At 43.6% G+C, this 25,761-nt stretch overlaps 1 protein-coding gene and 1 long non-coding RNA gene across 2 annotated transcripts in view; one reads left to right on the plus strand and one right to left on the minus strand.

Annotated features, from left to right (window-relative positions):
- CYBB (cytochrome b-245 beta chain) overlaps nt 1-25,431 on the plus strand; it is a 33,956-nt gene extending 8,525 nt beyond the window's left edge. Inside the window, exons 4-13 of the mRNA XM_048864153.2 lie at nt 7,888-7,972; nt 8,989-9,134; nt 10,484-10,674; nt 14,178-14,307; nt 16,727-16,819; nt 17,913-18,166; nt 18,863-19,025; nt 21,036-21,182; nt 23,195-23,319; nt 24,100-25,431. Of these exons, the coding sequence (XP_048720110.1) occupies nt 7,888-7,972; nt 8,989-9,134; nt 10,484-10,674; nt 14,178-14,307; nt 16,727-16,819; nt 17,913-18,166; nt 18,863-19,025; nt 21,036-21,182; nt 23,195-23,319; nt 24,100-24,226 (1,461 nt within the window). The 3' untranslated portion in view covers nt 24,227-25,431. The remainder of the gene's footprint in view (nt 1-7,887; nt 7,973-8,988; nt 9,135-10,483; nt 10,675-14,177; nt 14,308-16,726; nt 16,820-17,912; nt 18,167-18,862; nt 19,026-21,035; nt 21,183-23,194; nt 23,320-24,099) is intronic.
- On the minus strand, nt 1,714-24,146 carry LOC125642666 (uncharacterized). Its single transcript, XR_007358465.2, has 4 exons — nt 24,074-24,146; nt 12,540-12,737; nt 11,371-11,444; nt 1,714-3,768 (listed from the first exon to the last, which is right to left on the minus strand). It is a non-coding gene; the product is annotated as an uncharacterized LOC125642666 (long non-coding RNA).
- Nucleotides 25,432-25,761: the final 330 nt, after the last annotated feature.

The following is a 25,761-nucleotide window of genomic DNA, read 5'->3' on the forward strand; positions in this document are numbered from 1 at the left end:
CCACTCCCAGAACCCACACCTCAATGAGCCTCACTCCCTGCACCCAGACTCCCCGGCTAACAGCCTCCCCACAATGCAGAGCTTCCTGCAGCTGGGGGAGGTTTCTGGGGGGTTGATCTGACCCAGCCCTGGCTGCTCCATGCAGGGAAGGGGGAGGGGGAACGCCATCTCTGTCATTCTCCTCCCCCTGTCCCCTCCAGCCCAGCTGGGACTAATGTCTCTGGGTGGCTGGGGCATCCCCAGACCTTCCCACCCCACCCACAACAATGACTTACCTCTCTCCTGGCTCCTCCAGGTGCCCAAACAGATGTGCCCATGCTGCCAGGAAGGGGAGAGTGAGCACTGGTGCAGCTTCTCTTTTCTTCCCTGCAGAAACCATTTTTCTGTGGGGAAGCAAAGAGAATCTGCAGGGGGGACATGTTTCTGCATGGGTGCAGTGGTGCAGAATTCCCCCAGGAGTAAAATTTTGAACTTCAGGATTCCTGGGTACTCTTCCAGGCTCTCAGAAAAGAGTGTAGTCTAGTGGCTAGAAAAGTGGTTAAAGGTACCATAGCCACACTTTCTTTCAGGTAGAAATACTTGGTTAAGTGGCTGGGCTTTGGTTTGCTATTTTAGAGCTCTAGGTTCTATTTCCAATTCTCCCAGAGGTGCCCTTCTGTTTAATAGTTGTTGCAAAGCGCATAGAAATATTAAAATCAGCCTGTGAAAGAGGTGGAATTTGAATTCATGGGGCCAGATTCTCTGGTTTGCTCTATTCCCCTTCCATCACTGGAATGGTGTAAATGGAGTGGAGACTGGTTACATCCCCATCACTTATGTAAAAACTGAACAGTAAGTATTATTGTCCTAATGTAAAATTATTTTCCTGTGGTAGTTCTTTCCCTGAACAGACAGATTAGCTAGTATCAATCAAGATTAAAAGCCAACTCCTGGTGTTAAAGAAATCATGAAATTAATTCCAATAAGACAAGGGTTTAGTTGTAAATTGGACCTTCTGCTTTGAGCACTAAACTGCTCACTCCTTGAGATGTGCAGCTCATCTTGTCTTGTGTCCGTGTAAAGCTGTCTCTCCTCTGTTGTTCAATGGTTGGGGCAAATCCTGCTGCTCTGCTGGCTGCTGTAGCCAGGTGGTGGGAGTTTCTTGCTGCTACACCCAGTTAACAAGTGTTGGGACCCTGCAGATTCATTTCTCAGTGAGGCATGTGGGACTTGTGAATTGTCCCCATGACTGGGTTGGATTAGATGCCTTGAGGAGGGAGCTAGGGCCCTACAGAGGGAGATTGTACAGGAGGACTCCTAGGGCAGTTGGAATTTATTTAATTTGAGATACTTAGTCATAAGAAAGTTATGACAGGAAGAAGGGGTTTTTTTATCTTATGCAAATTTTGTGCAGTCCTAGATTGGAGCAGGCTGGGGAATCCTGCAGCTTACCTGCTGTCAGTCTTTTTTTAAATTAATTGCATTCAGGAGATGTCAGCGGCATAACGATTACTACAGAAAGTATGACTATATCCTATTTTGTGACTGAAAAATTTCCTAAAGAGTGGGTTTCTTGCCACCCGAAGCTTCACAGGGGTTTGGGGTGGAGGAGTGGTTTTATTTGTTTGTTTTTTTTAAAAGGTGATAGTTCAATAACACTGCGACGGAAACCTTTCCCTAAACCCACAAAAGAAATGTTAATGTATAATTGAAAGAATAATTGAGTTCTCTATGTACATCAAGTGGCAGGAATTCTGCTTCTTTTATTGAATCAACATGTATTCCATCAAACAGGGAAACACTGTACAGCCATCGCTGTGCTTCACAGATTGGCCTTTTAAAACAGGAAGCTAAAGAGTTCAAAGTTCCTCTTTGTACAGTCTAGAGACAGGCATCCAGGAGCAACAATTTTCTATTACACTGGGGTTTTTTTAACAGCGTTTCCAATTATGTATTTAAAATAAAGTATTGGAAGGCCAGTCTCTCCCGTCAGTTTATCACCGTGTGACTGGTGAAGTCAGCAGGGTAGCAGTAGTGTGTGAGGAGGATTCGTCCCCTAATGTAGGTTACTGTAACAGCTAGCAAATAGTCAGACAAGAGAAGTGTGGTTAAATCATTTTCCAAATGCTAGTCTGAAACTACCTTTATTAGTATAGTGGATGTCCATGATAGATCGAGAAATGGACTGGTGTGGAGGACCAAATTCATTGCTGGTGTAATTCCATTGAAGTCAATGATGTTGCATCAGAAATTAACCTACCCTGATATTTTTTTTTCCTCTCCCTTTCCCACATTCCTTCTGTCCCCAACCCCTCTTTGTTTTATTCCTGGAAGGTATATGAGATCAACCCTGCTTTATTGGTACAGAATTGTAAGGTGTCCTCCCAATTAGCTGTAACGTACTTCGTCCACGTCTTCAGTTTTATTTGTTTAAAAAAAATCCAAGAATTTTTCAGTGTTTATTTTCCAAACATTGAAACTGAAATGAAATCGGGTTAAAAATAAAAAAAATTAAAAATCAGGGGAAAAAAGAAGAGAATTTTTTGATTATACCGTAGAAAAATGTTATAATTTTTTGGTTTGTTTTTATGTACAAAGGTTTATTTTGTCTCTCTCAGAGCTAGTAGTTTTTCCAGAAATCCTTGTTTGCATATGCTTGTATAATTTTCTTCAAAGTATCCTCACTCATGTTGAACCTCTTGCTGTCTTGGAGGTAGTCCAACTTTCAAAATAAGCTCTCTGCATCAACAGATCCAGTGGGTACACTCAAAGCTTACAGTTCCCAACTTTAGCAAAGTGACACGGCATCTTGATGACTGTTCCAAAACACCAGCACATCGAGTTTCACATTGTCAGGGTTAGGCAAGTACATGAAAGTAGTAAATTACCCTTTCAACTTTGAAATTTCATGTTTAGTGGCAAATGGTTGAAACACTCTGGCAAAATGGTCATAGTCTGCTGCAAAATTTGCCTTGAGGAAGGGGTGCAACAACAGGATGACATTCCAAAAAGAATCTTCAGCACCAAACACTTCGGGATTCAGATTGAGACACAGTCATCTCCCATTTCCGGCTGAGCATTGTGTGGAAGGTTTTGAATGCTTGTTTGGTTCTCATATTCTGGGGGCGAAGGATTTCTAGAAACAGCTGGGTTTTTGTCATCGTATATTTCTCCTGCAGCTTTTGTGCTCACTCCAGCTGAGATTTTAGTTGTCAGGATCCAGTAAATGTCTGTACTGGCAAACACGTTGGCAGTAATCCGAGGAAAATTCCAGTGTTTTCTGTGTGTCGCACAGTGATTCCAAGTTTTCAACCATGAACATTAACTTGGTGCGCAGAATCTGGTGATCATTTTGGTTATTTGCCAGTCACTTCAGAGTTTCTGCTTTAGAACCAACAAAACTCCAAGCTGATCTAGGAGAGGCAGTAGCACAGTGCACATGTTATTTACATGACCGGCAGTGAAATACAAGCTCATCTACTGATGTGGCACAACAGGCGTAGTAATCAGCACCCGACACTGCACTCGTCTTGCACTGGTGTCAAACAAAGCCTTCAACGTGTGTGCATGCTTGAAAATGGCCGCGAATCCAATGATGCAAGATGTCACATCTTCCATTTCTCCTGTAGCAGTAGCTACTGACAGTGCAACATTAATCAGATGAACAGGACAGGTAATACGTAGCAGCTCCACTTTCTGATTGAGTTTAATCTCCTGTGCAAACTTAGTCATGTAGGAAGCAGACTCTGTGTTAGCTGTGGCCACATTTTCCCAAATTAGTTGGTACATCTGAAATAAGAAAAGGAGTACTTGTGGCACCTTAGAGACTAACCAATTTATTTGAGCATAAGCTTTCGTGAGCTACAGCTCACTTCATCGGATGCATACTGTGGAAAGTACAACAGATCTTTTTATACACACAAACCAAAAGGTTTTCTCTCCCCCCACACCCACTCTCCTGTTGGTAATAGCTTATCTAAAGTGATCACTCTCCTTACAATGTATATGATAATCAAGGTGGGCCATTTCCAGCACAAATCCAGGGTTTAACAAGAACGTCTGGGGGGGGGAGTGGGGTAGGAAAAAACAAGGGGAAATAGGTTACCTTGCATAATGACTTAGCCACTCCCAGTCTCTATTCAAGCCTAAGTTAATTGTATCCAATTTGCAAATGAATTCCAATTCAACAGTCTCTCGCTGGAGTCTGGTTTTGAAGTTTTTCTGTTGTAATATCGCAACTTTCATGTCTGTAATCGCATGACCAGAGAGATTGAAGTGTTCTCAGACTGGTTTATGAATGTTATAATTCTTGACATCTGATTTGTGTCCATTTATTCTTTTACGTGGAGTCTGTCCAGTTTGACCAATGACATAGCAGAGGGGCATTGCTGGCACATGATGGCATATATCACATTGGTGGATGTGCAGGTGAACGAGCCTCTAATAGTGTGGCTGATGTGATTAGGCCCTGTGATGGTGTCCCCTGAATAGATATGTGGGCACAGTTGGCAACGGGCTTTGTTGCAAGGATAGGTTCCTGGGTTAGTGGTTCTGTTGTGTGGTATGTGGTTGCTGGTGTGTATTCGCTTCAGGTTGGGGGGCTGTCTGTAGGCAAGGACTGGCCTGTCTCCCAAGACTTGTGAGAGAGCGTTGGGTCATCCTTCAGGATAGGTTGTAGATCCTTAATAATGCATTGGAGGGGTTTTAGTTGGGGGCTGAAGGTGACGGCTAGTGGCGTTCTGTTATTTTCTTTGTTAGGCCTGTCCTGTAGTAGGTGACTTCTGGAAACACTTCTGTCAGCTCTTTTGCCGATGCACCAATAACTATCAGCAGAGGGGATGAATGTCACAGCCAACACAAAACAGTGTGGGTTTATTTTGTGTAACCCTTCTGCCTGTCAGAGTTGGCAGCAACAAGGGCCGGGTTCAGTATCTAGGGGTACCATTTCAAAACACAATGCAAAACCGGCTCGAGCCCCCACCTAATGATCTGGGACAATTACATACCCACCCCCCTGGCCGCCTCTAAGAGGCAATACTTCCCCTCTCGCAAGCACAGAGTCTGAGTGTAGCAAAAGCCTTTTAACAAAGGAGGGAAACAATGCACCATTATGTTGGGGAAACACCACAAACAGGATTCATAACACCAACCATAAGCAAAAGACCCACCCCCAAGTAAGTTTGGCAGCGTCCTTTTCCCCTTAGGATCTTAAGTCCAGCAACCCAATAGTCACCCCCCTCCCCCAGCTTCTGTCCTTGGTCAGTGCAGCCCCCCCCCAGAGTTCAGAAGTTCATCTGCAGAGTTTACCTCCTAGCCTGGGTGGAAGTGAAGGGAGGTATGGGGGGCATCTTATATGCTCCGTTGCTTGGGTCGACAGCCGAGTGCCATGCCTCTCCATGGGGTTCTGCTGCAGTCTTCACCGCCAGCCACACCTCTCCACCAACCACCCTGCTATCTGCTCCACTCCGCTCCAGCTGTCCACTCCACTTTGCCAGCCGCCCACCAACTTGTCTTCAGCCCCCCCCCCCCCCCCCCCCACACACACACACACTTAACACAGCTCTCAGCAACTTCAGCTCTTCAGTGATTTCAGCACTCAGTGATTTTTAGCTGGTAGTAGAGGAGCCTCAGTGCTGATGCACCACTAGCCCAAAGTAGGTTTAATGCTTATTAGACCTAGGTATCGGTGATTGTAGCTCTGCAGCATGTAACAAGACTCCCAATGGAGCCAAAATTAGCTCTGTTATTACACCATGAAAAGAAGAGGGATCAAAGCAGTGTTTAGGGCCCTCAGAAGGGATCCACGCTACTAGGTACACATTACTGTATGCAGCTTCTCTCAATTCACTGGGTTTTGGAACCCACGTCCCTTGCCTAGCGAGTGCTACTTAGTTGAGGGCGAGTCCCTCCATCATAAAATGCCAAGTACAGTTCTACTGTCCTTGATTCACATAAGCAGGATAACAACGCTTTATTACTCCTGCCCCAACAACAGAGAGACTGGGGATCCCACAGCAGCCAAAGTGACCATTTGAGCAAGCAGTCCATATGATAGGCAGGGTGGGTGTGCCCATGCAAACGAGAATGCCCATGCAAACGAGATCAGCCCCTGAAGTCCTTTTCCACAGCTCACCACCAGATGTCGGGTAGAGCTCATTCTGACTCTGCTTACATCTGCTTTGAAATAAAAAAATGAAAACAAAAGGCCAAGAATTGGATGGTCCAAAGCATTGGGAGACTTGTCAAAAATCAGACTAGATTCCACTTTTCCATCAATTCGTTCCATCAGTTTAGATACTAAAGCATCATCATTTTTCTTTCCAATACTTACTCATTAGGAAGAGTTTTTGCTACTGGACTGTATTGTTGCACAAAGTCACCAATAGGCCCCTCTGCTATTAACAGTGTTGTCCGGCAAAACAAAGAGCACGCACAAATTCGTTGACACAATCGTGCTGTGTCCTCTCTTTCATTAAAGCCCTGGTGAAAGCTTCTGATATTGACTGTTTATCCTGAAGCTCGCTTTCTTCTTTAAACTTCTCGTGTTGCTTGCTGTCAACATGCTTCTTTGCTCTGTCAGCACGTGCACTGACCTCAGCACTGCAGTACTTGCAACACAATGTGTCCTCTTCGCTCCCGTCTTTACTTGTCTTGAAAATTTCTAAGCACTGATTTTCTTGTTGGTAATTCAGGCATAGATTTGAGTTTTTGCCCCATGTTTACCTTTTTATCTTAACTATCTGTAACCCCAAGGAGCTTACCTAGGTTCCTGGGGTTCTGTGTACTGGTAGTTCAGGGAGAGGCACGCTGTCCCTGGTAGGAAGGGGGAGCCAAGGGCAGACTCAAAGTCTGCTAGGCAACCAAGAAGGGGTGAGGCTATTTAGAGCAACAGGGAGCCCTGTTGGTTTGGGGAAGGATTGCAGGCATGTCTGCTCAGAGGAAGGGGCAGAGTGAAATGGCTGACAAGGGAAAGCCTGGGAAGAAGAGCTAGCCTGACCAATAAGGAGTGACATGCCCTCCTCTGGGAGCCCTGGAGGGGGAGAAGCCATATTGGGAGTAGTCTGGAGCCAGTCACAAAAAGGGCAGGATTGGCTGTGTGGGGATCCAGGTCCATCCATCCAAACCCATAAGGAGACTGGCACTAAAGGAGGTATCTGGGTGGATAGAGGGCATTACATATCTTTATCTGTGGAGGATTGATTGTTTCAATTGAGCACCACACTAAAGGGATGCAAAGAAATAGGCAGGCAGCCTTGTAAGCCAATCATAGCGCAATATTAAAAATGTTTGGTTTTTCCGACGTCCACCGTGTGTGCTCTGTGTTTTACATTGTGGAACTGCTTCAATCTCATAGTTGCAGGACACAACAATTGTGTAAAGCTTTAGTGTTTAACAAAAATAAGTACCCCAAAAATACTAAGTGGATTGATAAACGGGTATAAATCAGTAAAAACTGAACTCCTTTAATAAAAAAACTGGTAATTTATCAGTGAAAATCAATAAAAACTGAAAACGCAGAATGCTAAAAGTACTTGACACATGAACACTCAGGACTTCAGTGCTTTCTTGCAAAAATATGCTTGTATTTTCTCCAGACGTCTTAAAAATAATTTGGTGTGTCCTGTTTCCATGTCTAACTGTTAATCTTAGACTGTTTGTATCATGTTTCCTGGTGATTGCTTTTCATGGCTGGCAAAGAGAGGACAATGTAATGAATGTTTAAGAATACAAGGAAGAGAAGGAGAACACAGATAAGTATAGTCTCCAGTTGATCCAAAGACTTCCACTGATTTCAGTATGCTCTGGATCAGTCCTCAAGTATGCAAACCAGTGTCACAACTGTTACCAAACTATATCCTTCACACCACAAATAATCTGCAAAGACTTTTCATTTTTTTTAACCCAAAGTGCTGCTCAACCCGTATCAGGAGACAGTTAGACAGGAACCTCACGTTTCACAAAATGGTGGCTTGGATGATTGCCCTTCATACTGGTAGGTATTTAAGAATTTTCTTGATCATTGCTTTATCATTTCACCTTGCACAGAATCCAAATGGAAACAGTGTCTCTGGAGTTTATGACCAGGTACCTCATTTCACTAAACTAAGAGAATGACACATGGCATGGGTTAAATCCATTTCCAAATGCTAGTCTGAAACTAGCAGAAAGCGAAGTGGCAAAAGACAACTCTCTGTTATTCCAGTGCAGGCTACTCTTTAATAAAGGGTATTCAGCCATGCCCTCAGAAAAATTGGTACCCAGCATTTAATGCTTTCTGAGGCTTGTTTCCAAACTGTAGTAAATTGTAGTAAATAAGGAGAGTGAAGAAAGACAAGCTGCATATGAAGGATTGGGTAAATGGGCTTTCTCCCCTTCTTGTTATGTAGACTCGCCATAGACTTTTCTATGGTGCTGATCATCACAGTATCTGAGCAGCTCACAAACAAGAATACATTGAGCTTCTCACTACCGCTGTGGTCCCTTCCTGAGGTACGGCTGTTGTATTATTATTGGCATTTTACAGAAAGGGAACTGAGGCACAAACCGATTAAGTGACTTGCTCAGGGTCAAGCAGGAAGTCTGTGCCAGAGCTGGGAACACAGCTCAGACCGCCTGAGTTTTGTACAATTACAGGATCAGACCCCTCAGCCCAAATTTTCGAATGTGACTAAAGACATCTCAAAGGGGCCTGAATTTCAGAAAGTGCTGAGCGTGCACCCCCACTTGACTTTCTGTGTTGCTCAAATCACTTAGTCTGTCTTGTGCCTCAGTTCCCCATCTGTAAAATGGGCATAACACTCTCCTTCCTGACAGGGTAGTTGTGGGGATAAAATCCACTGATGATTGCGAGTCTCCCAGATACATGGTGATAGAGAGCAAAGGTTCTCTTCTGTAGTTTGGACAATGCCCTAGTGGTCAAAAGCCAGAAACTTTTTCTGAGGTACCTGTACAGGAAATGGTATAACACTTACTTAACACAAGCCATGTTGTTTTCTCTGTCACTCACAGCCATACACACCATTGCACACTTATTTAACGTAGAGAGGTGTGTGGATGCACGTGTTGAAGCGAAAGGAACTATTCAAGCTGCTCTCTCTGATCTTGGTGACAAGCCAGAAGAAACCTATCTGAATTTTGTCCGAAAAAAAATTCCGGTAAGTGACCCTCTGCCATGGGGAATATTCACCTATGCAACTGTGTCAAGGACATTTTGTTATTCAGTATGGTTAGTAGGCTGAATCTGTGTTTAAACCACATTACAGGAACAAACCCTGCACAATGTATTCCTCTATATTTGGCAATAATTAATAATAGTGATGCTGAACTTCAGTAATAGCTCACATTTGTCCTCTAACAGTCTGAGTCCTTTAGAAACATTAATTCATTAAACTGCGCCTGTGCAAGGTAGCTAGATAAGCATCACTATTACCCCTATTTTACAGATGGGCTAAGAAAGTCACAGAGATGTGAAGATTAAAATCTTCAAACTTGAATTCCTACAATTAAGGTCTGTTTGTTGTTGTCCCCCCCGCCCCCTCTCTCACACACACAAACACACACATCTGCTGAGCACCCACAATTCCTATTGATTTTATTGATAGCTGCAGGTGCTCAGCACCACTGAAAAGCAGAACGTTCATATTGGTATCTACATATGGATGTAGGCTCCTAACTTTGGACACACAGCTGTGAAAATGGACTTCAGTGACATTTTTTCCCCACACAACTAGCCAGTGGCAGAGCTAGAAACAGAACCCAGAATTTCTGACTCCCACTTCCATGTGCCAATGAGTAGAAAATACTTTCTTTCCCTCTTCCATTTAGTTTACTCAGATTCAGTACAAGTGCAGTGTAGCAGACATAGGGTGTGCATAAACACTGGAGTGACTTAGGAGCACAAGTCCTTTGAAAATCAATTGGACTTGTGCTCCTAAATTACTTAGGTGCATTTGAAAATGCCACCTGCGAGGTGAAGTCCTGACTCCACTGAAGTCAATGGCAAAATTCCCATTGATTCAGTTGGACCAGGATTTCACCCCAGTGTGGATGAATGGTGGGTTCAGGTTGAAGCTTCTGAGGCTCAAAAGGCTTCTTCCAATTGTCAGTCAACTCTACTACTTTGACTGTTTTTTAACATGCTGTAACCACGGTGTCCCAGAACATCATCTTGTAACCCAGCCCAATTCTAGTAGCCTTCTAGACATGCCTACAGCTCTGGTGACATGGATGGGGTTTGGATGTATCCCTAACCAAAAACTTCAAATATAGTATAAATAAGTGTGATTGCATTACTCTCGTCCTCAAAGACCCCAGATGACTTCCTCTATCCCCCTCCCTTTTTCCTATCAACTTCTGATCACTGCTGACACTTTAACTATTCCCATGCTGTTTCTTACAGAATGTCATCTCCTTAAAGATTCTGAAATGAAAAAGACTGATGGTGCCCAATTCAATTTTGATAAATTTGTCTTCATTGAAACCCCTATGTGTGTTTATTTCACAGAACCCCGAAGGTGGCCTATATGTAGCTTTCACGTACTTGGCAGGTCTCAGTGGTGTCATCATTACATTGGCCCTTATATTAATCATCACATCATCCACTAAAACCATTCGAAGGTCCTATTTTGAAGTATTTTGGTACACCCACCATCTCTTTGTCATCTTCTTTATTGGACTTGTCATTCATGGAGCTGGGTAAGTATTTGTAAACATTCACTGCATACACTACAAGATACATAGAATCATAGAATATGTGGGTTGGAAGGGACCTCCAGAGGTCATCTAGTCCAACCCCCTGCTCAAAGCAGGACCAATCCCTAACTAAATCATCCCAGCCAGGGCTTTGTCAAGCCTGACCTTAAAAACCTCTAAGGAACGAGATTCCACCACCTCCCTAGGTAACCCATTCCAGTGCTCCAACACCCTCTAGTGAAATAGTGTTTCCTAATATCCAACCTAGACCTCCCCCACTGCAACTTGAGACCATTACTCCTTATTCTGTCAATGGTAGTTCATGTACTATAAATTGAAGGCCAACAAACAGAGACATGTAATGTATCTGATTAGTGATTTAGGATGCTGTTATCTTGATTAGTGATAGTGGGGGGGGAGGGATAGCTCAGTGGTTTGAGCATTGGCCTGCTAAACCCAGGGTTGTGAGTTCAAACCTTGAGGGGGCCATTTAGGGATCTGGGGCAAAAATTGGGGATTGGTCCTGCTTTGAGCAGGGGGTTGGACTAGATGACCTCCTGAGGTCCCTTCCAACCCTGATATTCTATGATTCTATGATTATTGGCCCAATCCTACAAACACTTACGCATATCAGAGACAAGTTGTCACATGCATAAATCTTTACAAAAGCTGGTCATATTTAGATTCACCGATACTCACTTTTTGATTTTCTAATTAGAAAGTTCTTTCCTGTGTAGGGTTTCTCTTCCTATAATTTAGCTCAGTCTTATTTCCTAGAAGGAATAACATAATGCACCACGTGAAATTGTCCAAAGGAAATAACACAACAACAAACACATTTTTGTTGCCTTAGTGCTAAATCTAACAAAGAATTATCTTTCCAAACATTGTTAATATTAGCAGTCCATTAATGTTTCAAAATTGGATTTCAGTGATTGCAGGTTTATTTATAGACAAACATTAATTGTTGTGGCTTAGAGACAGCTCCTAAATTCCAAACAGGCGTATTCTTTCCCTGTGAATCGTTTATTTCGTTCCTCTTTTTTTCCCCTTGCAAAATAGCTTTAGAAGTTATAAAGTGAAAGTGAGGCAACTTTAGTACTAGGAAAAATAAACTCCAGTTACTGTTTAAAATTATAGAACAGATGCATAAAGCAGGACAGAAAGCTAAATAGCATTTAGTCACAAGCAGCATTTCTTAATTCATGCTCTTAAACTACAGTTAAGAGGAAGTTCTTGATGTGATCTTTTAAAAGAGAAATTGAGTGGTCCAGAAGATGGGAAAGAGTTCTTTTAAAATGGTCAGTAACGATGACTGTGCAAAAACACTTCCTCCCTCAACTGTGAATGACCCCAGGGAGAAGTCCAGAAAAGGGATTGTTACAGGGGCTCTGTGCATCCATCGGAGGGAGGGGTGCTTCCGCTTGCCCAGTGCACGGTTGATACACCCTGTCAAAGTCGTCACAACTCTCAACTGGGCCAGACAAACACAGTCAGGGACTCCGGCCCTTTGGGCAGGGCAGAGCAAATGAACAGTCTGTAGCTTTTCAGCCTCCTAGCTGGGATTAATAACCACAAAGAGGTTTTGGCCCCCTAGGCAGGGCAGAAAAAATGAACGGTCTGTAGGCTCTGGGCCTCCTGCCGGGGGCAAACAATCGCAATCAGGGCTTCATCCCCCTGGCTGAGGCAGAACAAATGAACAGTCTGTGGCTGGGGTCTCCAGCAATAATGCCCACCTGCCAGCATGGCAGGGGAACCCGGGCCCACCCTATTCCACCGGGTTCTGACCCAGGGCCCTGTGAAGCCGGTAACCTCCCTATTTAGGGCTCCAGTATCGCCTCCAATATGTTCCCTGGGTCACTTCGTACCCTTAAGTCCATTTGTGGGCCTGTCTTCCACGTTCAGCATCCAAGCTGGTCTCCACAGCCAGTGTGCTCTCCGTAGCGTAGTCCGGGATACCCGCCTCAGGAGTCTGGAGGGCTTACTGGAACAAGCAGCACACGTCATCCTCCTCCTCAGTCAGCCCTGACTGAGCTGGCCAGCTTCCTTTTATCTGCTCCCGCCACCTGAGACATGCACAGCAGAGACACAGGGGCATGACTTCTTGGGCCCAAAGTGACTGGTTAACCTCTGCTTGCCCAGTGTGGGTTGGTACACTCTGTCACAGAGATTACAACTGGAGGAGTAGAAATAGCAAACAGATGAGAAGGTGACTATGAAGTTAACATGTTAGATGTAAGTCCAGGACGTGTTTTGAAAACTAGGATGGAAATTTTTGTTTTTTTAATATCTGGGATGAATAGAAAGCTAATGAAGCAAGAGAGGATAAGAATGGTTCATGTTTCCTGGAGCAAAAGTAACACCTCTCTTTAAAATTCAACACTTGTCAGTAGTTACAACGCAGTGGTATCTTTTTGTCTCTATTTACAATAGGAGGTAAATGAGCAATAACTATCAGTCAAAGTTGTCTTTTTACTTACAACCTTGATAGATTAAACTTGCAATAATGAAAACCTTGAAGTTTTGAGAGCAATGATTAGAAACATTGCCAAGAGAGAACTTCAGTAGTCTAAATGGGAGGCGATGAAGGCAGGAATAAGATTTCTGTAGAGGAAAGGATAAGTTCTAGCTATGATCTCAAGGTAGTAGGCAGTTGTACAGAGAGGAGAGATGTTAGAAGAAAGGATCAGCTTGAGACTAAAATAATTCCAGTGTATTTGGCCTTAGGAGCAAAGTTGAAGTTTTTGAGTATAAGGAGAATGAAAAGGTAATCAGAAATATTGGACAGAAGACTTTTCACCTAGAAGGAAGATTAGTCTTTAATGTGTGATGGATAGATGTCACAAGTAACCAGGTACTGGCAGACTCAGTATAGTTTGAGTGATGGAAAATATACAACTCATAGCTGCATGTCATCTGTGTATGGAAAAACAATAACCAAAGTGATGCTAGAAGTCAGGGGGAGATCCTCAAATGGTGTCAGTCATTATAGTGATTGACTTTTTTGCACCAGCTAGGATGTGAGAGACTGACTAGCTGAAGATTTAGTCCACAGCTTCCAAGAGACAGGGAGAAGTCAAACATGACTTGTACAGCTGAAGTTTGTTTGCAGTAATTCTAGTTATGGTCACTGATAAACAGAGGATCCTGATCTTTCCACCCCTTTTATTTCAAAGGGATAGAAATAGAACAGGCAGAAGGAAAATTCAGGCTTTCTTTTAAACAAATGAAATATTCCCTTTGTAACCACGTTATTACAAATTGTAACTGTAGTATTTCTCAATTCTTCACTTGATGTTTTATGTGAGGAGGTTTCCCCTAGGAAATCAATACAGATTTGCCTCCCCTTTCTCCTTATTTTAGTAGCAAATCTGCAGATTGAGCAGTGTAGTAGAATCTTACCAGAAAAAAAGGATATTAACAGTGCAGAAATAAATTGTTGAATATAATAACTATAAGTATTAGATATCATTTAATTTACATTAACATTTTGTATTATCTTCAAGCCGTATTGTACGTGGACAGACAGCTGAGAGCTTGAAAAAGCATGATCCAAAAATATGTGAAAAGAACTTCACTCAGTGGGGAAAAATACCATCATGTCCTATCCCCCAGTTTGCTGGAAATCCTCCTATGGTATGTTCTATTGTCTTAAGTATAAATACAGTAGTGAAAGTCTTCAAAATCTTTCACTTTTTGTGTGAAACTACATGTTTAGATACTATAGAAAGATTCATCTGAATCTAAATATGCAGTAAACCACGAGCTTCAGTGGGAAATCACTTGTTTTTTAACATTTTGAAATGGCAGATTGTAATCAAAGACAGACTAAAGAAGGACTCCCCAACTCCACTGCATGTGGAGGGTATCACCTAAATGTCTCGCTTTTGAGCTGATACTTGGAGGCCCAGGTATTGGAGATCACCAAGTTGTATATCATTGTTGGGTGGGCTACCCAGGGAAAGAAGAACTTCTGGGGAAAACATCTGACATAAGAACACTGGCCAGTCAGCACTGAGTGACCACATCCAAGATGATAGCACCAACCCAGCCTCCCAAGCTGGTTGAACTACCATCTGCAGTAATTCCGATATTGGTCCCATCTGTGGATCTCCAAATACCTCTTCTTCAGAGACAATTTAAGTTTCCTGTATTGGTTCTGACCATCTCTAAACTAAAATGTTCATATTTAACAGGATGGGCAAAAGGAAAGGGAAAAATATTGAACAAGATTGACATACCAAAAAAAATATGAGAACCATTCACTAGAATATAATCATGACCTTGCAAGGTTTATTCAAAATTATATATTAGCATGCTCAGGAAAGGGAAAATTGCAAACTCCTCAGGGCAAGGATAGTCTTTTTGTTATGTTTGTACAATGTGTAGCACAATGGGGTTCCTGGCCTATGATTGGAGTCTCTAGGTGCTACTGAAATACAAATAAGAAATAATATTGAGAGGGAATATTTCGTATCATTAAGGTAGGTACCATGCATTAATGTAAAACAATGGCTTAAGGAACGTTGAGAATAATATGTTCATTTTAAGGGAGTTTTCAACTGAGACCTCATCATGATGGCAAACCCCAGAGAGACCCAGCATCATCTGGACTGATCACTAGCTAGATCCTTAAAGTAGTCTGTCTGTTCATGTCTGTTCAGTTGGGTATTCAGTTCATGTCTGTCACTGGCGATCTTATTGTGCTACCAAAGCTTCTGGCACTCACGTGATCGCCAACTGTGCAGCTGCATTCCTTGACTAGATCTCAGGTTCCATCCAAATCTATCAGTAGGAACCACTGTCTTGTGAAGATGAAGGAAGACTACCACAGATTTAGATCCAGATGTGAAGAGAAGGCACTGTTCAGCATAATCAACTGAGAGTATAATCACCAGGAGAGGGTCAGCATTATAGTTCTAATGTGCTGAGTGACTCTTATTTCCTAGTGTTTTGGGTCACTATTAAAAGTACTTTTGTGACAAAAGCAGACTCATTTTCTGAGTAAAAGCTATGGAGTTGCATGTGTGTAAATGAGAGCAGAATTTGCTCCATTATGTTCATGAGGGGCAAGTCTAAACTCAGCTGGTTCTTGATTGCTTTTCAAACTTGTTAGATCATAATGGAATTTTTTTAAATGTCATAATATTCCAGGGCTTGCTACTCAACCTGACAGTCCCATTTCTTTGAAAATATTTTTGAAATGAACTCATCACCCAGATCCCATCAGAGGTCACATAACCACCAGTTTACAAACCCACATAGTTTAAATGTGCCAAACTGATTGCATGTGTAGCTCCATTTCAATCAGTGTGGTTATACCAGGTATTAATTTATTCTTATGATTTTTTTACTAACCTTTTTAATGTATAATGTACTCTTAGTTTTACATACTGTATGTGCATGAAGAGTCAAAAGTCAAGAGAAAATAAATGCTGAACTAAGAAAGTGATTGGATCCTGAGACTATTTATACTTATTCCTTCATATAAAGCCTGAAAAATCCAAGCCCTCTGCTTTGAAACTAGAATTGACCAATTCAAATTAACCTCAGAAGTTTCCAGAGAAAGTACACCTGATGACTCTAAACTCTTCACTTCAGAAAATCCTATCCACCAAATGTAGGCCTCTTGTTCTTCCAGTCTTCTGATCCTCACGTTGGGATTTAAGAATCTCTATCCTGCACCCTGACTCTACTTCGAAAGAAAAAAATATATACCTATTAACCCATACTGTGCTCAGTCACTCTGAACTTTAGCCAAAGGGGAAGGACCACCCACAGGAGAATCCTGTTCTATAACTAGCCAGCTGTATGGTAGCAGATTGTAAATCCATCTGCAACACTTGCTAGAGGGAAAATCCACTCTCAAAGGAGGAAGTTGTTTTGAAGGTTTGATGTGATGTATCAGGTTCCCCAGACTGAGTGATGAAGAGCATCAATTCACTGAAATGAATGTCTGTGTGTATAAAGCCGCCAGTATTTTATGTAAAATATCTTATCAACATATATGTTGCTTCCCCTTCTCATTTTCTTCTTATCTTTGTTCTGCTAACAGACATGGAAGTGGGTAGTGGTTCCTATGATTTTGTACTTCTTTGAGAGGTTGGTGCGATTTTGGCGATCACAGCAGAAGGTGGTAATCACAAAGGTGTGTATCAATGTTATGTGTTTATCTTGGGCAAAATGTTCCTCAGTCTTCCCATTACTTGCTATCAGTAGTCGAGAATACAGTATTGTGTCTGCAGGAAAAGGCATGGACTTCCCCACACCAGGATGCGTTTATTAGAGAAAGTACCCTTGGGAAGTGTTCTGGATGCTGTTAACCAAAATGGGTCCCTTCAGCAGCACAGCTGCACTTCTATTTATTTAAGTGCTTTTAGAAATGTTACTCTGAATCTCTGTGTGCCTCAGTTGCCCACCTGCAAAATGGGAATAATGATACTTCCTTTCTCCAACCCTTTATCTGTCTTGTCTGCTTATACTGTGGGTTCTCCTGGGCAAGAAATGTCTTTCGCTATGTGTCTGTACAGTGCCAAGCACAATGAGGTCCTCTCTCAGTTGGGCCTCTAGATGTTACAGTAATACAAATAATTACAAAGCTAGCCAGTTCTGAAGTTAGCCAATAGACTAGATCTCCTTCTCCAAACCTCTCCTGAAAATTGCTGGCAGACTCAGCAGAGAGGTCAATGTTAAATAGTCATAGAGACTGAATTACTGTCTTGCGCCTCAAGATGGTCATTTCCAGGTAGGCTTAAAAAACCATAGGGGCAAGGCAAATGCCCATGCTATAACTCCCATGTGGGTATACACGGAAGGCTTCAGTTTCCAGTGCTGTCAATCCAATGTCCTGCCAGTGTGCTAACCTCCACCCCACAACTTCATGAACATGTGATCCATTCTGTGGCACTGACAAACTGCACCTGGAATTAGTCACACACATACACAACCCCGACAATGTACTAGATGTATCTGGCTGCCCTATAACAGTTTGTGTTAAATGATAAATAATAGTCACAAGAATGGTATGAAAATGTTTCTATCAACAACTTAGACCGTTCTACAGCCTCCTGTCCAGCTGTCAGATGCTGTTCCTCAGACTGTCCTGTGTTCTTTGAAAGACAGTTTGACCAGTTTAATTTGCTCTCACAGTGAAATATGATGTGTGATGGTGATGGATGTGGTGATAATGGATGGGGCTAACAGTGCAGCTGTTGACAGCCTTTTGTATTTTGTGCCCTTAGGTGGTCAATCATCCCTTCAAAACATTTGAGCTCCAGATGATGAAAAAGGGCTTCAAGATGGAAGTTGGGCAGTACATTTTTGTCCAATGTCCCACAGTGTCTCATCTGGAGTGGCACCCTTTTACACTGACTTCTGCCCCTGAAGAGGATTACTTCAGCATTCACATCCGTATTGTAGGAGACTGGACAGAGGGCTTGTCCAGTGCCTGTGGATGTGACAAAAAAGAATTTCAAGAAGCATGGAAATTGCCAAAGTATGTGCAATCTCCATGATAATTTCTGAAAAGGGACATTGTTATATCAAGTTTGCTAGGCCTAAAATTAGACCTACTCTCTTTGGCGGCATGCGTCACACATTCCTTGACTCCCTCCATCCTGGCTGATGGCTACCCTCTAAATTTTCATTCCATGCCTGCTCATAAAAATCAGTTTTCTTAAAATGCACATTTTGCTGAACTGGGACAAGTGTTTTTGAGGAGGTGAATCTGGTGACTGACTCCAAAATCTAGGTATTCTGTCAATGGAAAATGCACTTGAGCAACCTTAACCTTAAATTTATGGGCCAGATTCTCAGGCTCTGGTTCTGGCTATAAGTGATCAGTGCAGAATTCCACTAGTGGACGAAAACTCCACACTTTTCAGTAGAAATCAGTAGAAACAGCTTCTGTGCCACTGGTCTTTCCCACCACCAGCAAGGGGGTTTAATTGGGGAGAGCTCCATTTTACCAACCCTTCACTGGTGTAAATTAGAGCAGCCCCTAGACTGCTCTATGTCAGACTGGGGCTGGGTGTCACAGAATCAGGGAGCTGTAACTAGTTTTACAGTGCCCCACCCTACCCTTTACCAAGTGGTACTTGGCTATAGGGAAGACTCGAGCCCACACTTTTTGTGTGTGGTGATAGATATATAGATGATATTTTTATATTATTAATTGTACTCTTTCTTTTAGGATACTTGTGGATGGCCCCTTTGGCACAGCTAGTGAAGATGTATTCAGTTATGAAACTGTGATGCTTGTTGGAGCTGGAATAGGGGTCACTCCATTTGCATCTGTACTCAAGTCTGTCTGGTACAAATACTGCAATGATGCAACCAATCTAAGACTCAAAAAGGTATGTCCCCTGGGTGTACAAAACCTTCCCAATGAATGATTGCCCTGCTTTCTCGGTATGAATCAGGAGGCCTCCCCGTTGCACCCTCCTCCTTGTGTTTCCTCCTGGTATCCCACTTCCTCACTTATCTCAGGGCTTAGGTCTCCATCCCACGGCGAACTTAGTTTAAAGCCCTCCTCACTAGGTTAGAAAGCCTGCCTGTGAAGATGCTTTTCCCTCTCTTTGATAGGTGGATCCCATCTCTTCCTAGCAATCCTTCTTCCTGGAACAACATCCCATGGTCGAAGAATCCGAAGCCCTCTCTCCGACACCACCTGCGTAACCACACATTTACCTCCACAATTCGATGTTCCCTACCTGGGCCTTTTCCTTCAACAGGGAGGACGGACGAGAACATGACTTGTGCCTCAAACTCCTTTATCCTTCTTCCCAGAGCCACATAGTCTGCAGTGACCTGCTCAAGGTCCTTCCTGGCAATATCATTGGTGTCCATGTGGGGAAGTAGGAAGGGGTAGCGATCCGAGGACTTGATCAGTCTCGGCAGACACTCCGTCACATCCCAAATTCTAGCTCCGGGCAAGCAGCACACTTCTTGAGTTTCCCGGTCTGGATGGCAAATAGATGACTCCATTCACGTGAGGAGGGAGTCCCCGACCACCACAACCCTCCTCTTGGGAGTGGTAGTCGTGGAAACCCCTTCCCTAGGACAATGCATTCCATGCCTTCCGGCCGATGGGGTCTCCCTCTGCTCCCTTCCCTCAGATGACTCTTCGAAACCATTCTCCACCATAGTACCTGTGCAGAGAGCCTGAAAATGGATTCTTACCTCTATCTGCATTCCGGGTACATGAGTTCTCTTCTTTCTTCTTCTGGAGGTCACATGCTGCCAATTTTCTTCCCCATTCTGCACTGCCCTCTCTGATTCTTCAGTATGCTCATGCGCTGACTTCTATCCAGAAAGTCTTCATTTTCTCTGATGCAATGTAGGGTTGATACTTGGGTCTCTAGTCCTTTACCCTTCTCTTCCAATACAGAGACTAGCTTGCACTTCGTACAGACAAAGTCACTTCTATCCTCTGGGAGAAAGACAAACATGGCATATCCTGTGCAGGTCACAACAGCTGATCGCTCACTATCCATATTGTCTTCCTTCTAAGAGCCTCTTCAGATGTTGTATTTCTTGCTCCCAGAAGCCTGAAGGGCAAAAAACTCTGTGGGAACTCCCCCCCCCCCCAGCCGAACTTCCTCTGTTTGCTTCTCCTCTGTTCGCAACTCAAGAGATGACAGAAGAAGCAGTGACAAGCCTATGGGCCAAATTCAGCACAGGGAAGGTGGGCTACACCCAGTAGCTTTCCACTGAACTGAGGAAGGCAGCAATAAAGGCACTTCACCACTTCTATTACACTGTTGCCAGCTTCGGGTTCCAATAGCGTTGGCATGTGCTGCACTCCTCTCTCAGGGCAGGGTGGGATTTTAGGTCAATGGAACTAAGTAGTCGCTGGTCCACCAGCCGTGCCTTTGGTCTTGAAATTGCCCTATGTGTTGGGGCAGAGGGAGCCCCCACAGTTCCTCTGTGCACCTGAGGTCACATCCCCTCTGCCCCCTCCCCTTGGGTAGAGGAACTGGACCAGTTCTGCTGCCTACTGCCTCATTGGCTGCACAGTTGGAGACAGGTTTTCTTCCAAGTCATTTTTGAATGGCTTAACAAATTGCTACTCTGAGGGAGCAGGGATGGAGAGGCAGCATGATACTGTAAATAGGTCACTGGTGGAGGGAAAAGGGGGAACTGTTTCCCTTCTCACATAATCATTAACTCTGCCCCACAGCTCTTCCAGCCTCCAAACAGTTATGATGCCAGATGAACTTCCTATCAACTCTAGTCACAAGGGGAATTTCTAAACCACCAGTAAACCGTGCCTCTAAAAATCCCCATTTGAATCAGCAAACATGATGGATGTGGAAATGCGTAAGTGCATACAGAAGATAAGAGTTTAATTCTGTCTCTTTCAGATCTATTTTTACTGGCTCTGCAGAGACACTCATGCCTTTGAATGGTTTGCTGACCTCTTGCAGTCTCTGGAGAATCAAATGCAGGAGAGGGACAATGCAGGATTTCTCAGTTACAACATCTACCTAACAGGCTGGGATGAATCTCAGGTAACCACTCTGGGGAAATGTCAGTCCCTTAAGTGTCATGGATTTTTTTTATTATTTTAACATCATTTGGGGGTGGTTGGTTTGTTTCTATGAAGGTAAAAACATTCAAAAAGGAGCTGTACCATTCTCCTGGCCCTTGTATGGCTGTCAGGGATTTTATTTTTAGAAGGATATTGTCAGAAAGAAAAGTTGCACAAACCTATGGCCAACTGAGAAGTTTCCATATGCTAAAAATAGAATTTCTATTGGTTATAGTTAAAGCTGTGAGTCTCTCATTGAAGTCACAGATTCTGTGACTTTCCGGGACCTCCATGACTTCTGCAGCAGCTGATGTGACTGACTGCAGGGACATGGGCTGTGCCCCCTTCCCCCCCAGCACCAGTGGCAGTCACGGGCTGCGTGCCACCGCCCTCCCCCCCCCCCCCCCCCCCGAAATACCAGTGGTAGTCCCGGGCCACCCTCTGCCCCAGAGCACCCGTGGAGTCCCCTGCCCCAGAGTACACAATGTCCCCCTGGATCTCCCCCATCCAGGGCACCCAAGATTTAAACCCAGGGTATATAGTACAAGTCATGGACATGTCACGAGGCATGAATTTTTGTTTACTGCCTGGTTTCAGACTTTAACTAAAAATACTCATGACTAAAGTCTTAGCCTTGGTAATAGTGCTTAAAACCCAACATTGCCCTGTCATAGGGCCTGTCCGCCCTCTGGCACCCCGCCCCCCCTTGACCTAGTGTAGTGCTGCAGGCTCTCCCTGTCTCAGGTTCTCTTCTCTCAGGGTTGCTTAAGAACTCCACCCAGTCTAAAAGAATGTGAGATAAAATTCCCCTCCTCAGGTTCTAATTTATTCAATACAAATACACTGGAAATAAAGTCTCTCTCCTTGGGCTCGGGGATTGTTTAGCCCTCCTCCTTGGGACCTGTGGTCTCCCTTAAGAGAGCTTGTCTCTCTGCAACTGAGCAAAAAGAAAAGGAGTACTTGTGGCACCTTAGAGACTAACCAATTTATTTGAGCATGAGCTTTCGTGAGCTGATGAAGTGATGATGAAGTGATCTGATGAAGTGAGCTGTAGCTCACGAAAGCTCATGCTCAAATAAATTGGTTAGTCTCTAAGGTGCCACAAGTACTCCTTTTCTTTTTGCGAATACAGACTAACACGGCTGTTCCTCTGAAACCTGCAACTGAGCAGTAACTCCAGCTAGTGCACAGTAATGGGACTCAGCCAGTGGCAACACATTTCCTTCAGAAGTTTCTTGGCTCTTTTGCATCTCCCTATGGGATAGGACAATATAGACTGGTTTTGGGAGACCAAGGTCCCAAACCTTCCATTGGATACTTGAGAAATGGGTGAGTCAGTCAGGAAAGAGGCTTATTTTAATTCTTTTGATTATATTTCACTCTACTTATATTCCACCCACACAAAATTCTGTGAGTGGAGGGGGCGGGAAGTTGTCACGCTTTTAGATGTGGGGAAGAGAAGTAAGGTTGTATACCTCTTGGTTCCGAATAAGTCACTTCTCTAATTCTTTCCCCAAATATAACTAGTAATTCTGTTAGGGCCTAATCCATATCCTACTGAAGTAAACATAAGTCTTTCCATTGACTTCTGTGAACTTTGAATCATGCACTTAACTCTGTTGATGTAGATGGAAATTACATAGAGAGAAGAGAAAAGATTTCACAGGGACACACGTTCCCTTCAGACATACCGGTGCAACCTGAATGGGACCCCACCAGTATAAATGGGGGGGAGAATCTTGTCCTTACAGTACCATCAAAGAACCTAAATCAGGCAGTTCACTACAACAGAAAGCTAATTACTTGCTTTAAGGATTAATATTTTCAAGCCCTGAGATCAAACATAAATTCCACATCCAGGAGGAGCTCTTCTGGCCTGCAGATAATCCCACTGCATGCTAATAGGGCTAACTTTCTAAACTTATGCTAAAGTATCCATCTCTAAGTTTCTCCTTACACTGTTCCCTAAAGTCTTTGTCTCCTTTCCCATAGGCCACTCATTTTACAGTACACCATGATGAAGAGAAAGATGTGATTACGGGTCTGAAACAGAAAACCTTTTATGGCAGACCCAACTGGGAAAATGAGTTCAAAACCATTGCAAGTCAGCACCCAAGGTAAACCAGAGTTCAGATCTATAGTTTCTATGGACTACCTCAAACTAGCTGCCATAAAAAAATTGTCTTACTCCTTATGTTGGTAATATTTGAGAGGCAAAGTGATCCAAGAGACTGAATATGGACTTCAGAGCCAGGAACTCCCAAATTCTAATCTCAGCTCTGCCACTGAAATGTTGGATAGCCTTGGCCAAACCACTTTAGACCTACATTTTGAAAAATGTCCATTAATTTTGGGTGTTAAACTTCATGCATGGAAGGGCTGGTTTTAGAAACATCTGTAACTCCAACTGAAGTCAATGATTAATGCTTCTGAAAACCAGGCCTTAAGATGGATGGGCTGCATTTGGGAACCCAAAACTGGAAGCAGCAAAATTAGAGGCTGCTTATGAGAATCTGAGCCTTAACCTCTCTGTCTCAATTTCTCTCGACCAAATTCTGACTCCATTGAAATCAGTGGAAATTTTGCCATTGACTTCTGGAGGACCAGGATTTAGCCCGTCATCTGTTTTAAAAGCAGTTATAAATCTTGCCTGTCTACCTCACGGGTTTTAGGAGGATAAATTAGTTCCTGTTTCAAGAGCACTGTGAAGATTTAAAGAGATGTTAAAAGTATTAATATTAAGTAGCTCATATTATAATACAAGGTTCTATTTTAGTGCCTTTAATGGCTGTCAGCTGCAGATCAAATGATCCATTTGCTCACCCACCCTACGCATGTTGTTGTGGATTGAATACCTGCTTAGTTACTTACCACACTGTGATGTTCTTTCTTAACAGTTCCAGAGTAGGCGTCTTCCTCTGTGGTCCAGAAGCCCTGGCTGAAACACTCAATAAGCAGTGTATCAACAACTCAGATGCTGATCCACGAGGAGTACACTTCATTTTTAACAAGGAAAACTTTTAACTCACTAAAAGAACAGGAGGACTTGTGGCACCTTAGAGACTAACAAATGTATTTGAGCATAAGCTTTCATGAGCTACAGCTCACTTCATCAGAGGCATCATATTCATCATGTAGCTCACGAAAGCTTATGCTCAAATACATTTGTTAGTCTCTAAGGTGCCACAAGTCCTCCTGTTCTTTTTGCGAATACAGGCTAACGCGGCTGCTACTCTGAAACCTTTTAATTCACTGGCTCTGACAGGATACAGGAATAGCTACATCCAAAAACTAAAGAACTTGTTTCTTTTTCTGTTGGAATTTGGAGATTATGGACTGGATTCTGATCTCAGTTACACTAATGTTAAGCCCTTTGCGTCAGTGGAATTGCCCTGGATTTACACTTGTGTAACTATGGATATGTCTACACTGCACCGTTGTTGCCAAAACTTTTGTCTTTCTTGGGTCCTTTAAAAAGCCCACCCTCAAAGAAAGACAAAAGTTTTGCTGACGCAAGTGACTGTGTGAACATGGCTTTGTTGGCAGGAGCGCTCTCCTGCCTACAAAGCTTATGCCGCTTGCGGGGCTGGAATTATTTTGTCGGCAAAAGTGCCGACAAAATACGGCAAAAGAGCGTTCACACACGCTGACTTTTAGCGACAAGGCTGTGTCAACACAGCCTTGTCGTTAAAAGCTGCATAGTGTAGACAAGCCCTAAGAATCTGTTTGACCTTGGGTCTATTTGCATGGGCCTCCACATTCTGAGCAATTTAGCAGAAATCTGTTCTTTGTGGGGTTTGTCTCAATTACTATCTTTAGCTTCCTGTCATTTGTAATGACTTCCTCAGGGTATCGATAGAGGTTGCATCCTGGGGAGCCAGTTTACACTGATGATAGCTTAATCCTATGAAACAAAGAAGAGTTTTAGCATAATGCTTGCTACTTAACATGCAGTTTATTTTGGCTGCAGGAATTTTCTGGAAGAAAGTCAAATTTGGGGAGGGATGAATGGGACTTAGGCTATGTCTACACTACAAATTACTTTGGTATAACTTACATCGCTCATGGTGGATTATTCACACCCATAAACCAGTGGTTTCCAAACTTTTTTTCTGGGGACCCAGTTGAAGAAAATTGTTGATGCCCACAACCCAACAGAGCTGGGAATGAAGGGTTTGGTGTGTGGGAGGGGCTCAGGGCTAGGGCAGAGGGTTGCAGTGTTGGGGGGAGGGCTGTGGAGTGGGGCTGGGAATGATGGGTTCAGGATGTGGGAGGGGACTCAGGGCTGGGGCAGGGGGTTGGGATGCAGGAGGGGGTCAGGGCTCTGGCCTGAGGGTGCAGGCTCTGGAGTGGGGCTGGGGATGAGGGGTTTGGGGTGCAGGAACAGGTTCCAGGTTTGGGGGGGCTCAGGGCTGGGGCAGGGAATTGGAGGGCAGGGTTGGGGTGTGAACTTACCTCCTGCAGCTCCTGGTCAGCAGTGCAGCTAGGGTGCAGAGACAGGCTTCCTGGCATCATGGACTGCGCTGCGCCCCGGAAGCGGCCAGCAGCAGGTCTGGTTC

Source organism: Caretta caretta, chromosome 1 (genome assembly GCF_965140235.1).
Source record: "Caretta caretta isolate rCarCar2 chromosome 1, rCarCar1.hap1, whole genome shotgun sequence".
NCBI lineage: Eukaryota > Metazoa > Chordata > Testudines > Cheloniidae > Caretta > Caretta caretta.